The sequence below is a fragment of the Dinoponera quadriceps genome, unplaced genomic scaffold, assembly GCF_001313825.1.
Source record: "Dinoponera quadriceps isolate SergipeBrazil2010 unplaced genomic scaffold, ASM131382v1 scaffold3289, whole genome shotgun sequence".
NCBI lineage: Eukaryota > Metazoa > Arthropoda > Insecta > Hymenoptera > Formicidae > Dinoponera > Dinoponera quadriceps.
In genome coordinates this window covers 1379567-1396567 of record NW_014558238.1, presented here as the reverse complement: position 1 = coordinate 1396567, position 17001 = coordinate 1379567, and the positions used below count along the sequence as shown (strand labels likewise).

General features: G+C 48.9%; 1 protein-coding gene across 4 annotated transcripts in view; it reads left to right on the top strand.

Moving 5' to 3' along the window:
* Window positions 1-17001, top strand: part of LOC106749769 (nucleolysin TIAR) — a 229398-nt gene that overhangs the window by 172793 nt on the left and 39604 nt on the right. For all 4 annotated transcript variants that reach the window (XM_014629543.1, XM_014629544.1, XM_014629542.1 and 1 more), the window contains exons 3-4: window positions 9170-9245; window positions 15002-15104. In XM_014629543.1, the coding sequence (XP_014485029.1) occupies window positions 9170-9245; window positions 15002-15104 (179 nt within the window). The remainder of the gene's footprint in view (window positions 1-9169; window positions 9246-15001; window positions 15105-17001) is intronic.

Below are 17001 nucleotides of genomic sequence, written 5' to 3'. Positions count from 1 at the left end.
TTTCACGTTCCGCCGAAAATCACCGTCACCCTGTGTTCCGATTATACGCAGCGATTGCACATGATTATTTTCAGTATCGGTGAAGTCACGAATCGTTCTCGTTTAACAACTTGTTTGCCACTGCGGTTTCAGAAGTCTACGACGTCCGGAATCGTGGCGACCGATCTTTCAACGCTAACAAAGCTGTTTATAACTTTATTACTGTTGATAATAATAATTTATAGAAGTTGCTGTGCACAGTACGAAGTACAGATAAATGTTTATGCGAAACTTCACAATTGTATATCTTCTAGTCCGAGACGGAAAATTCCGCAAGCTCACCTACCAAACGAAACTCTCCGAATGAGAATACCCCCTTGAATATCGCGGATTATTATTAATTAATACGTTGCATCGAGTATTATGTAAGTACGAAGCGCGCGCGGAAGAGTCTATATAAATAGAGACTCGCAACTGCGCACAAGCGCGTCCCTCCGGCAGCGGCGTCACTTTACACGATGTAATTATTAACCGTACACGCACGGTCTCATGATAATTCTCAGGCTGTGTCGCAAAATTAAAAATAATTGCGTGACATAATCTCCGCTCTCGCTGGAAATCTGCGAGGGAATATAAATAATTATAAACGACGTATTCTTATAATCTGTCTCTCTCTCTCTCTCTCTTTCAACGCGAAACCGCCCGCCGGGATAAACTCATTATCGGCAGATCGGTAGATGCCACGCGATGGCTTATCGATTGGAGAAAATACTCGGGCATTTACCATTCAGCCGGAAGTTTTACTCGACCCGTGAAGAAGGGGTACACCTTCGTCGTCGTCATCCCGGTCGCGCTCTCCGCCACGGCGTTTTATTATCATATGTTTTTACTCCGCGCTCTTCCATAGGGCGCGCCCGTCACACTTAATACCTTTGGCTCTGCAAATTCTTCCTCTTCTTCTTCTTCACGTTATTACGCCGCTGGCTGCTTTTATCGCCGTCCGACTAATCTTCATTTTAACGTATCGCGCAGGGAGAAATGTCAAAAGTAAATAGATTATTAATGGAGCCCCGTTTGCCCGGCGAACTGAATAATTTACATCGACCGTGGGCGCGGTAGGCGCGATCCTCTCGAATGCTTCTTTCAAATCAATCGAAATCGCCGGATTACACGATACATCACTCGCGAGTGACAAAATCTCGAGTGTTATCGTGCTTCCGCGAATGCCTGATGAAATATTTCGTCGCGTTAATTCGCCGATCGATACACCGGCAGCCGAAGATATCGATGTTCGGCGATATCGTATTATAATAACTGACAACGCTCTCTCTCTCTCTCTCTCGCAGTACCGTTCGGCGGGGTGAATGGATTACGCGGCCAATAATTCGGATTGGATATTACAGACATTATACACATATCACGCATCGTTGCGGGGAAAAGACATAAATTACCGATACCTGGCGACTCGCCCGAACGAATTCGGCTCCGGCGAACTTTGCAAAATAGCGCCCCGGCGTAATCAGCGGCGCGTTATCTGCCCTCTCGCCTACAAACGCTTCTGTGTGTTGCCTTTTGTGTGGGCGTTGAGGACAGTCGGGGAGCAATAAATATGTTATTAAAATTACCATAACCTCGCGCGCCGGCAGGGTAAAACGGCGCATTTTGCAGTTAATTTTCCGGTTATCTAGGTAATAATCTCGCTTACGGCAGGGCCGGTTAACCCTTTGGTTATAGGGGTGAATATCGCGAAAGGGGGATGAGTACGACGATAGGGGCGGAAGGTAAATCGGGAGCAGGGGTGAAAAGGGGTTCTCGGTAATGGCCGGTGCTGATGCCGCGTGTTACGTATCGGGGACATTAATAAGCGGTTTACTGCGAGGAAAGTAGGAACGCTCGCGCGGAGGAGTTCGAACATTTCCCGAGCCGCGTTTTCTTCCGTCGTGAAATCGCGCAAAGGGGGCGCGAAGGGAGTCCCCTCGACGTCGTCGTCGTCGCTACCGACGTGACTTTGTCTACTTTCCACAGCGACCCGACCTCTCCATCGCATCGACAATTAGCCGCCGCCTCGGCATCGAGTGCACTTTGGGAGAATTAAGCAAACTGCCTTGTTGCACAGTCGTTTTCATCAGCGCGTGGAATCATCTTTACGGGCTCTCTCTATCGCACGGCACTTTTCGGCATGTCTTCAATGCGAATGCCTTCGGGGAGGCGCACGGTGTCGTAATTGGCGAACGATCGGCGAAAATTGTTCGCCAATTACGACTCCGTATGTATCGCCGTAAATATAGCATACACGCCGCGGTGAATAGGGGTGGGATCCTCTCACGTTCCGCTTTACAAAATCAATTCGGGACGAGACGTCCGCCCCGCCGAAGGTATATTAAGAGAAAATATACCGGGAGTTATGAGGCGTAAGTCTGTGCGTGTTGTTTCTCGGGAGAACAAAGTTCTTTCTCCCTCTCTTTCTCTTTCTCGCTACATTACTCCGAGTCAGCAAAGTTTCTGCAAACAATCGCGCCACTTGATTGACCGGCATTACTAAAATGCCGCTCTTTAATGCTTCATAAACATTCTTAACCCTGTTGATAGTGTAAACCGGTTTCGCCGCGGTTTCCGAGTTACATGCGTATAATATATATGTACATATATATACGCATGCAGAATGCGCAATTTCGCGAACCGCGCGCAGCGGTCGGGCGCAAACGAATCGACGATGAAACGCGGCGGCGGGCGATAACCGACCGTTAAACATGAAATCGAATGTAAGTAAAACGCTTGAGCTGGCAGGGGGAGGGGGTGAAATCTAACGAAATCTTCGGTCGACGGTAGAACTTGATAACGATCGATAATAAGGTGTCAGCCAGCCCGGCTTTTCCGCTATTCATAACCGAAGAGCGAGGGAGTAACTCCTTATCGAAAATATTTCAACCTCCCGGCCGTGAGAGGGTTATAAATTCATAACTTACATCCCGCGGGATTCATTATACGGCGAGAAGATAACAACTCCCGCTGGCATAGAAAACTGCACTATACACCACTTGCCGCTTGAACTCGAAATATTTCCGATAAAGGCTTTCCCCTGTAGCGCCCGAAACACGGGGCGCGAAAGTAAAGAACGAAATTTGTGCGCCATACGTGTGACGCTTTATCTCCGCGTTTATGAAGCGGCCCGAAGTGCTCCGCGCGAAAATCGCACGTGTGTGTGTGTGTGTTTACGTAATTTCGATCACGTGCAATTGGCGCGATCGCACGGTCCGGTTTAACAATTAATAAATCGCGCGTCTCTGACCCGGTTCCCCCGCGAATTCGACGCGATGACATAATCAGTCGGTTGTCACGCGCTTTATAAATGTTCTCTCTCCCGCCCCCGTGGCGGCGGTCTCCCTCTCCCCCAACTTGATATTTCTTTCTCTCGTAAACAGATAAGTTGTTATTCGCCTGATGCGGAAATCGATAAACGCCGCTTCGAGAATAGCGATCAAATGCTGATGAACGATAGTACTCCGCGGCGATTATTTGTAAGTAGATTGATGAATCTGTTCCCGCGAAACGGCCGTTCGCGCGTCCGAGCAGTTCCGCTTCCCTTCCCGTCCTCCGTCCCTCGAAAATGGTGTTCTTCGATCTCGGTTGCCCGGGCGATAAGGACCCCAGATCCCACGGTACAAAGATTTTCATGCTGACGCGCCACTCCTACCGGCTAATTAATGAGTTTGAATTTTTCCGGCGGCTAATGGAAAGACTGCCTGCGCAGCGGAGCGCCGTCCCGTAGTCAAAGGAACCGGCGCAGTATGAAAGATGAAAAAGCGGCATCAAGGAATGGAGGTTAATACGCGAAAGTTTCGCGGCTTAAAGATATGAAACTGATGAGGTCGTGACACGATTTCGTCAATTCAGGATACCCGGCCGTCTGCGCGCCTTATCGAAAATATACGGAGTATAAGGACCACGTGGGACGCTCGAATGATCATCGATACGACTCGGGCTGATGGAAGTTAAGATTGCCTGGTCTTTGTGACACGCATATTCACAGTTCACGGGGAGCGAGAGAGCCTCGCTTTGGAAACGCAGAAGGCTCTGACGACGAACGAGATATCATTTTTCGAAATGCTCATGACGCATGATGTAATATTGACGACGTAATTCCCCGCGAGAAAAAACGAAACTATCGTTCACCGTGCGTACGGTAATGTATCGCGTTTACGCGGGGTGACGCGAGTTCTGAAAGATTTAGCGAGTTCGCAATCTCCATATACTCCATAATGGTTTTCCGTAATTGCGCGGACTACCAGCAAGAATTGTGCGGACGGAATTGTGAATTAGGATGCGCGACGCGTTTCGCTGAGCTGAAAAATATTTTATGGATGAAAAATCTATAACAAAAATGTGCTTGACACACACCTGGTCGAAATTTAAATTTGTAATTTCATCGTTATCTGCGGAAAATTGCCGGCCGGCCGCGGAGTGTGGGACGAGCCACGCACAAATGGAAAGTTTCATCAATGTCTGATTTTGCACGCTAAGTAAACCGGGGAAAACTTTTACGCGGGCCGAAATTCAATTATAATATCGTCATGTACGTTTGAATGTGTTGGGAAAACGGTAAAATGGTGTATACATACGGAAAAGGCGGTACCCGGGTACCGGTACAGAAGGGAAATGGCGCGTTAGACGAGTAAGGTAGTAGACGGGAAGGAGATAGGAGGAAGGGGGAAAAGAGACGCGAAACAAATTGCGGAGGGTAAGGAGACCGGCTTAAACTTGTTGAAATGCATCGAGCATTCTGGCGAAAGAGTACGCTGTTTACGAAACGGCGTACGTACGGCGGACACCGCAAACTAGCGATTGTTAAGTAAATACCGCACGAGCGAATCCGCATGTTAATTATCAAAATTGCACCGCCGACCAGCGAGGCTCTTGTCAATGCCCGGGGACTTTGCTCTGTGCGGGATAAGAGGAATTACCAGCGGGAATTTTACAACCTCCGCCGCTATACTCACCTCAGAATTCAAGAGACCAGAATCCAAGAACTTGCTAAACGGTTCAACCATCTTGACTTGTTTAAAAAGAATTAAATCGCATTAAGGAAATTGCTTCGCGCAACTCAACCCGACTGTACGGGGCCATAATCAACGCGATAAAATGTTGAGACCGTCCTCCATAATATTATCCGTCATAACTGTAATAGCTTTCGCGAGTCGTCGATATCTCGATGTAATCGCGATCTCGAGCCGATAAACGTTTAATCGGTATATTATATGTGTATAAAATATAACACCCCCCCTCTTTCCTCCCCCCCGTCGCGCAGGATTCCTAATGGGAGATATCGCTTTCGAAGCGGTAAAAGCGGTAATGTAACTCTATTAATATAATTGATTGGATTGCCTTGGGAATCCAGCCATCTGTGAGAGGAAGGCAAAGCCTTCCTCTCCCTTCACCGTAATCGCAACGGATGCCACGTATATAAACAACGTAGAGTCAAGATTTCAAAATTGATAGAACGAACGGAAGGCCCGCAATCTTTCTGCGGATTACGCCTCCGGCGTGCAATTTGAAACATCGACGCAGCCCATCCTTCCATTCGCGCGTCTATCACGACCGACCTAGTCGGCGGCGATAAATCTGTGAACTCACGGTGTATCCTTGGATGCAAATTTCCCTACGACCAACGGGGTCGCGCCCTGCGAATGTCTAAATTACGTCGCGATTAATTCTTACTCCACTTACTCACGCCCCCCGTATTATTTATGACGTAATAAGAGCGTCACGAGCAGTGAAACCGGCCGAATATACAGCGGCAGAAATTGACACGGGGTCGCAGCTTCGAAATTGATAAAACGAGAGACGCAACACCCGGAGAGAGTCCCCCTCCCGCCTTCCCCGCAATACACGTCTACCAGCGCGCAATTTGAATCATCGCCCCTTTCCTCCCTCCCTCCCGCCACCCACTCACCCACCCACGCAGAAACTCTTCTATCCTCACGTCCATCGCGTTCGACTGGCTCGATGGCAATAAATCCAGACTTACTCTTTATCCTATCGAGGCTTTGCCAGGGTGGCGAGCCTCTGGCGTTGTCGCGGCTATATCACCAAAAGGACGAGAGAGGGACGACGGCGTGTCGCGCGACGCACACAGGAGTCGACGGAACCTGAATTAAATTCTGAGATTTATCGCGTCAATAACCGTGCATTAATTCGTCATTTTTCTCCCCCCTTTTCCCCGACCTCTATCTTCTTTTTTCTTCATTTTTTTGCTTGCGGTGAGGAACGTAAATTCACGGCGCGCGCACGCCCGACGTGCCGATTGTTTCGCCGTACGTAGAGAGAGAGAGAGAGAGAGAGAGAGAGAGGGCAGCCCGGTCGGAGAAACGGGCGAAAGAAAAGAGAGCGAGCGACGTGCGTTATACCGCGAGGAAAAACACACAGAGAGTGCGGCTCATATTTATATCGATGAAAGGGGTGGGCGGCTGCGGATACGCGATGTGAACGATGTGAAGTGTGGGCAACGGCATAGGCGGCGACTAGTGGCGTGTTCCACATCTAACTTATATTGACCACTCAACATTCCACGCTCGTAAACTACGACATTCGCCGACCGTTCGGCGCAAAAGCAATCGGAAACGGTATATTGCGGTTCCAAAAGGCCTTTGAAGTCGCGAGAACGCCGCGCAAGGGGGTGCTGAGAGGGTCGTCGATCAAAATTATCCACCTCACATTTATTACTTGGTACGTGATGCCACTGAAGAATCACCTCTTGGCTACGCCTGTTAAAACGACGCTTCGTGTCGTTGTGTGCTTACAATTTATTTCCGATAAAGATTAATCGACCAGTCCGACAGTTCATTGTTCCGGATTTATCCACTGTCTAATTCACGCTCTCCCCGCCGTGATTCCTCCTCACCACCTTCTAGTTTCTTCGTTCCCTTTCCCCTTCATCTTTTTGTTTTCATCCTCCTCCTCGTTTGCGTCTCGCATTAAAGAAAACGTCCAGAGAGACGAGTCACGAAACATTTAATTACCGTGCACATTTCCTATCGGCCGTCGATTCGTTAACTTATTCCCCATCGTCCTAATTCATTAGGAAGGTGTACACATAGTACGAATTTCTCCTCACTCTTTCCACTTCCGCCCAGATACGTCCTTTGATCGATTAATCGTTTTAATTACGGGCGAAACCGCGGCAGGTGTGCATTCAAATTGATGCACAGAGTGGAAGTACCGACCGGCTGCAGCCTGAAACGCGCGTAATTCCGCCTGCCTTCTCTTTTATTCCCTTTCACGTTCTTTCCTTTTGACAACCCTTCTTTGAAGCATCCTCTCTTTCCCTTATTCATCCTCGCTTTGCATTTCTATTTTTATTTTCTCCTTTTTTTTTCTCTCAGCGCCTATTCTTCGCTTTGCGAATCCATCCGTGTGTATCGTGGCAAACGCTGTTTGCTATACTTTTTAAACATAACACTTTAAATTATGGGAGGGGGCTCGGCGCATTATGCATTTTAATAACTCATCTCCGCCGAGCCGTGCCTTTTCAGTTTGCCGAACAAACTGAACAGTGGCGGAGAAAGCGAGGAGTATTTCAATACTGATGATATTTAGCCTTTAATTTTCATTAGAATGGACGTGTACCTCAATACAATACCGCGAAAAGTTTCCGTTTCTTTCCCGATTACTTAACTCGTTAACCAGACATAACAAACCTGTCAGGTACCGCTCTCTCGAAAGCGAAATTTGAAATAAAGGCAAAGCAGGGAAACGATCGTTTGATTTGTCAAGGGGAAAAAATCTTTACGGGGCCCTCTAAATAAGGGCTAGAAATGATATTTGGTTCCTGAAAGCTCCAAAGCTGCGAATTTCTCAACCTTCGACACATTGTACGCGAATGTTTGAATATTCGATACTTCAAGAATTGGAAAGCACCTGTGTTCGTTTTGCAGACGTACTCTCTAATCGCACAGTATTTTGTCGCACTCTCCAAAATCAGTTCCATTAACAGTTTCGATATTTCGAATCTTCGAACTTCGCCGTCAAATGTCGGATTATATCGAAGCTTCGAATACGTCGAATAAAATTACCCTTACTCTAAATCAATCATAAAATGTTTCATAAGAATATCCGCCTCCATGGGCCGTTACTTATACCGATTCGACGATCTATTTCCTAATTACCCGCTGCTCTCTTGCGCTTACTTCATCCATCACACGGACGAGGAGACAATAAAGGAGGGAAGATCAGGTACTGTCACCTTCACGCTGACGATTTTTTCTACGGGCAATTAATTCCGTAGGAAACGCGGAAAGTGTCATACATCAAAGTTCTACCGTAGTCTACATCAATCACCGCGCATAGTAGACGGTGGATACCGCATGCGACGCAGTCTTTTGAAAATTCCCACCCGCGGTCAAAAAAATCCCAGATAGCCGGATATAACGGCAGAGAGACGGAGGAGGGAGAGAAAAAGAGAAAGAGAGAGAGAGAGAGAGAATGCCGCGGATGAAGTACACGCAGCGCGAAATTTTATTCGCTCTATCGGTCGAAAGAATATTTCCTCGTCGCCTTGAGCTCTCGCCGAAACGACTGCAGCTTCCAGGGCCACGTTCCAGTATTCCTAATTTTGTCCGCCGGGCGCTACTGGAATCTTAATTATGAGGAAGAATTCGTCGAGCTCGGTCCGGCAGCCCAATTCGCCCGGCAATGTCGCCGGCACTTTTCCAGAGAATATGAGCGTTTCGAAATTCAACTGCGCATGAAACAAATTGAGGTCCGCCGCCCCCTTTGCCCTCTCTGGCCCCGCGTCGTTGTGAGTCTCCTCCCGTAATATCGCGATAACGACGGCATAAACGGATTCACGTCTGTGAAAATACTAAACATTGCTGGCAACAAACGTTCTCGCTTGCGCGCACACGCGCGCGCCGCGATGTTCATCGTTTCGCGGCAAAGGGGAGAATGTAATTGGATGTATGAAAGAATTACGTCAGCCTTGATATCGAATGACGCAGAGAATCCAGAGAAAGACTGAAATAGCCGAGATCTTTTAATCAGGCGAGTTTTGTGTCAAACCCCCGGTACGGAGAAGAACGCCGGATTTAATCGCCGTGCTTCTCTATCGCGCGATATTTCACAATTACTGAACCTTCAATCGCGTTACGCCTGTACGCCGTTCGATCTCACGAGGTACGTTATATTTCTGTTACAGAGATTGCAGAGTCGTGAGGGATCCGCAAACCTTAAAGTCCAAAGGATATGGATTCGTCTCGTTCGTCAAAAAGGCGGTAAGCACGCGATATTATTACGCCCGATGTCCGTTCTCATTAGAAAGGAGTAGATTAGCAAAGTTTGTAGGAAAATTAGCGTTATACCGTAGCTGAGATAATAAGCCGACCCTAATCACATGAGCCTTAGCTACGGTACTCAAAATTCGTAGGAATATCGTTAAACTACGTTGTACTCGTTGCGGAAGCATACGGTTAAAAGTAGACGACCGAATGCGTACCCTAGTATAGTCACAAGTTATTTTCACCCTTAGAGAATTTCCGAATCTCTACTAGATGCGCCCGTTAGAGATGCGTAGCTCTCAAAACGCAAACTTTCCCGTCGTGCCTCGCTTCTACCGCATGAAACAGTATCCCTTTTTCGATGAAAACTAAAGAAAAAGAAGAGAGAAACACGCGTAGAAAAAAAACCCCCCTATACTGAAAGTTTAATAAGATGAGTTCGTTATTCGAGCATGTATCAATCGGTACATCTTAAGTGGCAAAAAAATACACTTATGCCAAGTTAACTCGAGGATCTTACAAGTCTTCACAGACTTTACAAGAAAACTTTACGCATCGCGCTCTTTCTCCGCCCCCTCCGTGCCGTAGCCCTCTTACGAAAATGTAATCGCGCTCACGGGAGAAAATTTCGAGCAGCCGCCGTTCCGGAGGGAACTGCAGCATGCGAAGCGTCGATTAAAGCAACAACAATCCGTAACTCCGTATTTAAGAGATTACGGTCAAAAACGAAATGACAAATTATCCGGCTACCGGCGAGCGGCGGAGATAAGAGGCGATCCATTTTATGTAAATCAGACTTACGGCGGGGCATAATGGCAAAGGTAGATAATTCCCTCCCGAGCAGCATTTTAATTATCGCATCTCACAACTCCGATCGTCGTCTCTGGAAAGTCGGCGAGAACGAAATCTCGAACTGCCGTCACATCCGTGTGTGTGTCAAATTTGACGCGAAATCCTGCCCCGGCTTCCGCTGATCAAATAAGGGGGACGGTCCGACCGTCACCGGTTTACAACATCATTTTTCGGGAGCTAAATGGAGAGTGGCCGGAGTTTTACTGTGACCCACCAAAATCCGCGACGTAAATCACAGCGAAGTTAGATGTACGGCTGAGTAAAAGAAGGCTTTCCTCCGTTTATAGCGGGGTTATTCGTCGAGGCGCCTGCCCCGAAGGTAGACCCTCTCTCGTTTCCCCTCTGTTTTAATGTCCTATCGATCTGGACCACCGCCGGCACCTGCCTCACACCCGCGGTATTACTATTGCCGAAGTATAAATTTCCCGAGTGTCTCCGTTAACCTCGAGGAACACGCGAAAATTTCGCCCCTTTCCCTCGCCCGGCCCTCCCGCCCCTCGCGCATCCACCGACGACCAGTCCCGCCGCCACTATATCCTTCGACCGCCGGATACACGTACCTAAATCGCGAGCTCTGATCGCCCAGCATCCTGGCTCTTTTAAGACGTACGAGGAAATACGAATTCCCGGGATTCTCGTTTTTCTTCACGGGCACAGACTCGAGTGCTGCATTTAATGAATACCGAGCTTTATAATGTCCCGACGGCTCCTCGCGTCTTTCCACCCCTGTACGTTTCATATGTTTCACGTACTAAGCTCGTCCAAGCGCGAATGACGCGTTACCTACCGGCAACACTTTTCCCGACGCGGCGACTTCGAGCGAGATCCTATTTCCTGAATCTCTTAATAGACGAACATCCGGTTTCGTCGAGTTCCTCGCTCGCCCTTCGGGCATACCGTGAATATCGCTATTTGTACCATCTGATCGAAACTGTATCGAAAATCTGTGACTGGAGATACGATTTCCGGAGATATAAATAGCTCGAGTCGAGCAACAACGTAAGAAGAATAATGTCGGACGAGAGGGGGGAAAGAAATTTTCTCCGCGGAAACGCGGACCGCTGCGCGAAGTTGGCAGAGTCAATGTTAAAGGCTGCACGTCGTAATCGATGGAAATGGAACGCGCGCTAAATATTAGTGTTTACCAAACGGATACTTTTTTTCTGGAATATTCCTCGCGAAGGCGAATGCCTCTCCTCGAGACTATAAAATTTATATCCTTATCACGTCATTCCTTTCGATTCTTATGAAAGTCTTATTGAATTCTTCCTTAACGGTCAGAATTTCATTAAGGTTCCCCATCAGAATGCATCGATCTCGTTCAGACCGGCGTATCGAATAAAGCGTTTCGCGCAGCGGCGTTCCTCCTTAACGCGCGCGCGTAACGTTATTTCGAAAGGCGCTTTGTGTGCAACTACTTTTTTTTTTATCCCGCGGTATATGGCACAATGTCGATATCTATTCTAGTGCGGAGACGGGTCCCTCGTGTAGTCTAAGCTGTGGTGCCCCTGTTAGCAATTGTTGGTCAGTGTATACTCGCGCGCCTACTCGCTATGTAAGTGCTCCGGGCCGCTCTAGTTACTGTCAACTTTTGTTGTTTTACCACTTGATCGATAAATCGCGCGGTGTTATGACTCACGACCTTAAGCACACAAAAGCGCACTTGCACAACCGCATAGATTTGTATGCTCACGCTGAACAAACAAAGGCGATCAGACGCGTCATTTACGGCGCATTGGTTAGCGCCTTCGCGTGCGCGCCGACGTTATTTTATTTACGGCTCCAGTCAAAATATCGGCTGCATAACGGCCACGTTGACACGTTATTGAATATACAACAACCGTGTAAATAAATAGTCACTATTTTCTGACGAAACAGGGGACACGGGCGTGGCAGGAGTATCGCAGAATTTTTGAAACAACAAGTCATATTTTCACTTGGTCATGGAATCATAAAGTTTTCACTGAAAATTGTGAAACGTCACGTAAGATTCTTGTGCCGCGCTAACGCGCGAAATAAACGGCTCGAAATACCGATTAGAATAATCTCTCTCTTTCTCCCTCTATAGATGCGATCCGATTCACATTTACTGCGCTGCAAGCGTCGTTCTATTTTTCTACGGCATGTGACTAACAATAAACATAGAATGACGCTTTCAGTGTTGTAATCCACCTGTCTATCCGTCTCCTAGTCGTCGCGAAATCGAATTTCGCAATCACACCGCGAAGATATTTATGTCGATCGTGTTTTCATCGTAGCGCTCCCGGTCGGTAGATTAGCCCTCGGAGGACGAAATTGGAGAAACGGCGGAATCTAACGTCAATTAAGCCGGGGAACCGCGAGTTCTCGGTCAGCGGTCGCTCGCTCACGATTGGGGCTCGATGCAGTCCGATGCAGACGGGAGGGAGGTTTCGTTAAGGCCACGTAATCCGACGGCGCGTAACGCCATATCGGGGCATGACTTAATAATGCGTGTAAAACAGCTGGGTGTCGGTGCTGCGCGCGGTGCTCCCGTCTGTCTATAGCATCGCCGACCGCGGAAGAAATTCGATTTGATGGGTGTGCTTGGACAGCTCGAACCGCCGGTCGACCGACCGACCAGCCGGTCGACCGGCGGCGGCGGCGGTGGTGCTTCTGGTATCACGTAAACGCTCTGGTCACGCCGGACGGAAGAGGGGGCCAAGCGCCGGTGGTTTTCAGGGCTTGTGGGTCGAAGAGGCGTTGGGATATCGACCGAAGTTTAGAATCGGCTTAGAGCGGGGCGCGCGTTCGGTCGCTCTATCTAGGCTAACCGCGCGAACGCGCGGCGTCATATCAGGAATGGAAATTCGAATCGGAAATACTTTATCTGGGGTAGCGCGGAGTGGCCGTTGGAGAGGATGAAGACCGCGCGCGCGCGGGAGAGAGTCCTCGGCTGGAGCCCGCGTCGTGGAAGAAAGTAACGGCTGGAGATGAGGCAGAGGCGAAGCCGGGGATTCCCCCAAATAGCGCAAATGGCTGAGGGTAGAGAGAACCAGAGAGAGAGAGAGAGAGAGAGGTAGTCGGTAGACTACCGCTGTGGAAGCTGGGAAGGCAGGCGGAGGGAAAGACCGCGGAAGTCTAGAGGGAGAGAACGAAGCATATATATATATATACATATATTTCTCTCTCTCTCTCTCTCTCTCTCGCTGCCTCGCTACCTACAAACCCGGAGAGCTTCCCGAACAGTAAACTTTTTCGGGAAATTCTTCGCGTCGAGAACATCTTCGCTCTCTCTCTTCTGTCCTTTCCTCTGCCCTCCCCTCCTCTCTCTCTCTCTCTCTCCCTCTCAGCCGTCCTTCGAAACTGCCGTCCGAATGCCACCGTCGCCGATGCATACCGCGAGCGCGCATGTGTACGATGCAGCCCGATGACGTGTGTCATACCGTGTATATTTCCTTCGCGCGAGCACTACGAATATCGTGCGGCGCGCCCCGACGCGTTTCCATCCTTTCCGAGCCCCTCTCTCTCTTTTTCGTGGTCGATGCCGAAGCTTCGCCTTATTTTTTATNATATATATATATGAGCCGGCGCACACGCGCACGCGAATTAAACACCGAAATCTGTTTTGTTAAAGCTTTCTGTAAGAGCGAATAGTCGCGCCGTCGCCGCCACGGCGGCGGCGGCATCACCCACCCCTTCGCCGAGGGCGATTCTCTGTCCCTCCGCCCGGAAGGAGGAGGGAGAGAGAGAGAGAGAGAGCGCGACGACGCGATGGAAAATGTCTCGGATCGCTGGGAGCGGTTCGCGAAAATCCGGGGTGGAATCAAGAGTGCAGTCGATCGAATAAAATTTCAAAACGTATATTAAGTTGACCTGGATCGAGGGCCATGGCTGGCGGGATACCGGCGGCTGAATCAACAATAAGTCGCGGATAATATTGACGTCAACATACCTGTTGGTTTTATCCGCGGTTTTGCGTGTGAATGCGGCNCCCCCCCCCGCCGCCCGTCGCGCGGATGCCGTCGCCGGTTCTTACGGCGCCCCGCGATTGTTGTTGCAGACGTTGCGAGAGACAATAAGGGAGAGCTTTCGCGCGCCGGCGCGCTATTTTCATTCTTCGCCTCCTCGCGCGCGGCGGAAGTAAAGTTCTTCGAGCGTATTCCGTAATACGTAAATACAATCCTATTATATCCGATAATTTTCGACAATTATTGCGTTTGTCGTCCGCGCCGCAGGGAGTTTTACGCGATTTTCGGTCATCCACTTTCATCCGTACACTTTTGCGGATTTTTCTGTGTGTTTTTCGGCTCGCGGAAGCAGAGCGGAATGTTATAATGTAAGACTCTTACAAATGCTAACTTCAGTCATGTGCATTCGTAGACGCCCGATAAAGTGGTACGTGAAATTGCGAAATAAAATTATCCCATCGTTCGCGCGCGCGCGCGCGTGTGCGTGTGTGCAAAAAGAGATTTTGTATTTTTACCCGAAATGCCTCCTGCAAAAATCCACGACTACTTTGAGCGCAAAGGGCGAATTAATGAACGGTGCGATAATATAAAAACCGAATAAAATTCAATGTACTGCACGGCTGGAGCTGCTGGATAAATACATTTTCTGCTGTAAAACCGAAAAACCGCGGTTGCGCGAGATTGGAGAGCGCAAAATTGAAGAAAAATAGCGCGAAATATTAAACATCGTTAGCGAGCGAATATTAACGAGAGGGGTGGGTCCGAGCGGAGTTCGGGCGAACATTAGTATTGAAATCTATGCAAGTTTCACGTCTAAGTAATCGGCAAAACGGCCACCCGCTCTTTCTCTGTTTCGCTCTCTCTCTCTCTCTCTCTCTTTCTTTCTACCTCCCTCTCGATACGACGAGAACGCGTTGCCTCTCGAGATTGCGGTAGAAAATTTTGATTTTCCTTGCTGTAATCTTTTTACAGGAGGCAGAGAGCGCCATCGGTACCATGAACGGCCAATGGCTCGGCGGCAGAAGTATCCGGACGAATTGGGCCACCCGCAAACCACCCGCACCTAAGTCCGAAGGTGAGTCTCCGCTTTCCATGACCGAGCGTTTCGTTGCATACGTGTGTAGCACAGTGCATGATTACTATCGTGACAAATGGTTTTCTCGGTATATGGCGAGTGAAAGTATTCAATTGTCGGCGCGAAGGAGCGCGCGCGAGCGTAAATCAACGCGCTGCATTACGTGTTACGCGACCTTCCACCTAAAAACGGCGGGTTCTACCATCGGGCTTCTTATTTTATCGCCTCACTCGTTGAAACTTCGCAACGGTTGGAAGGTGAGGAGATACGAGGTGAAAATATACGGAGAGGCGCACTTCTCCTGCGCGCGAGAACGGACATTACCGGAGGACTGCGAAAGAGAATGCGACTCGGCGACAATTTCGCAGACGCTTTTTCCACCCGCGGGGGAGAAAAAAGAGCGGGAAGAGTACGTTAAAGAGTGCGAGTTTCATTGGGGATGGCAGAAGAGAGAGAGCAGCCGTGAGTAATTTGGACGGGTCGCGGTCTGGCGGCCGCGCGAATCGAATCCCGCGAACGGCGCGATTTCGGGAAAGAAAATCAAAGGGTCGATACATATTTCCGCGCACTCCGTCAAAAGCGTTAGATTTACGTCCGCGGCGCGGCCCGTCATGAATACCAAACCGACGGCGCTAAATTAAATATCGCGCTCGCCGCGGTCGCGAATGCGGAAATTTCGCCGACGCAACCGGAATTCGATTAGGTCGGCGAAATTCTACCGCGCACAAATGGATGCGCACGGTCGCGTTATTCTGTGGAGTTCGAAAGGTCCGCCTCTTGTGCAACACTCGGTGAGTCGTTCGCACAGAAAGCTTTCACTGCGCCATTCAGGAAAGCTCGAAACGGCTTTACCACGAGCGGTTACTCTGCAAAGCGGGCTCTACAAAGGCAGCACTAGCTGCTGGAGTGTTTGTTAATCGATACCTTGAGATGGACTCAAGAGCCTTTTTTCAATGGACCGAGGCGGAGGAAGGAAGAAGTTCTACTCGCGTCGGACTATCATGTTCCCAGAGTACTGAGATTGATTTCAAAGCCCGGCGAGCGACAGTATGGACTCTGTGTGAAAAATTTCCCCGACGCGAGGATCAACAATACTTCCTTCCCTTTCTGTTCTAAAATGCGTTTACTGGCGATAAGTCGTAAATAGCGGCTCTCCGTTTCCTTCCCCTCCGGAAGCTGCGCCGTGTCAAGAACGACCGAGCGCAAACGCGACCGGAAAATCATTATCGTCGAGACTGTCGTATACAAGGAGAATATCGACAAATTCGACCATTTTTCTATCTCAACAGCGAAGAAAGGATTTGGTAACAATTGTCAAGATTTTTCACATAGTTTCGACTCAATTGCTTGATTACCGCAACCAAATCACTCGGTATAACACCGTATATAATGCAGCAATACGATATATGCACCGAATGATACGGTTGCGACCAAACAATTTCGTTGAAACTATTTGATCAAATCCTGCCGATCGTCACCAGACGCTTCTTTCAGTGTACGATAAAAAATTAGAAAGCGTACGATAAGTTTAACCCGAGTTGACGCAACTCGAATAAAATATTCAAATTGCGAAAGAAAGACAAAAGCTCCCTCCCTCTACCTTTGCTTATACAGCATCATCGCGGACAATCAATGAGTTGAAAACGTCCTCCTTCGCGATAGTAATTACTTGTATAATTAGGATGGTTTGAGACAACGGCAGGATGAAAGCCTTGGCTCAGTAGGGATAGTAAGAATCCAATTGAAGTTATGAACTAAACGCATAATGAGCTTGGAGGTAGCACTCCGAGGCCCCAAGTAAGTATTATTATATTATCATAAGCGGCTCTTCGTCGCCGAGTCGAGGACTCCATCGTCCATCCTCGCGGAGTCACCCCCGACACCCCCCCCCCCCCGC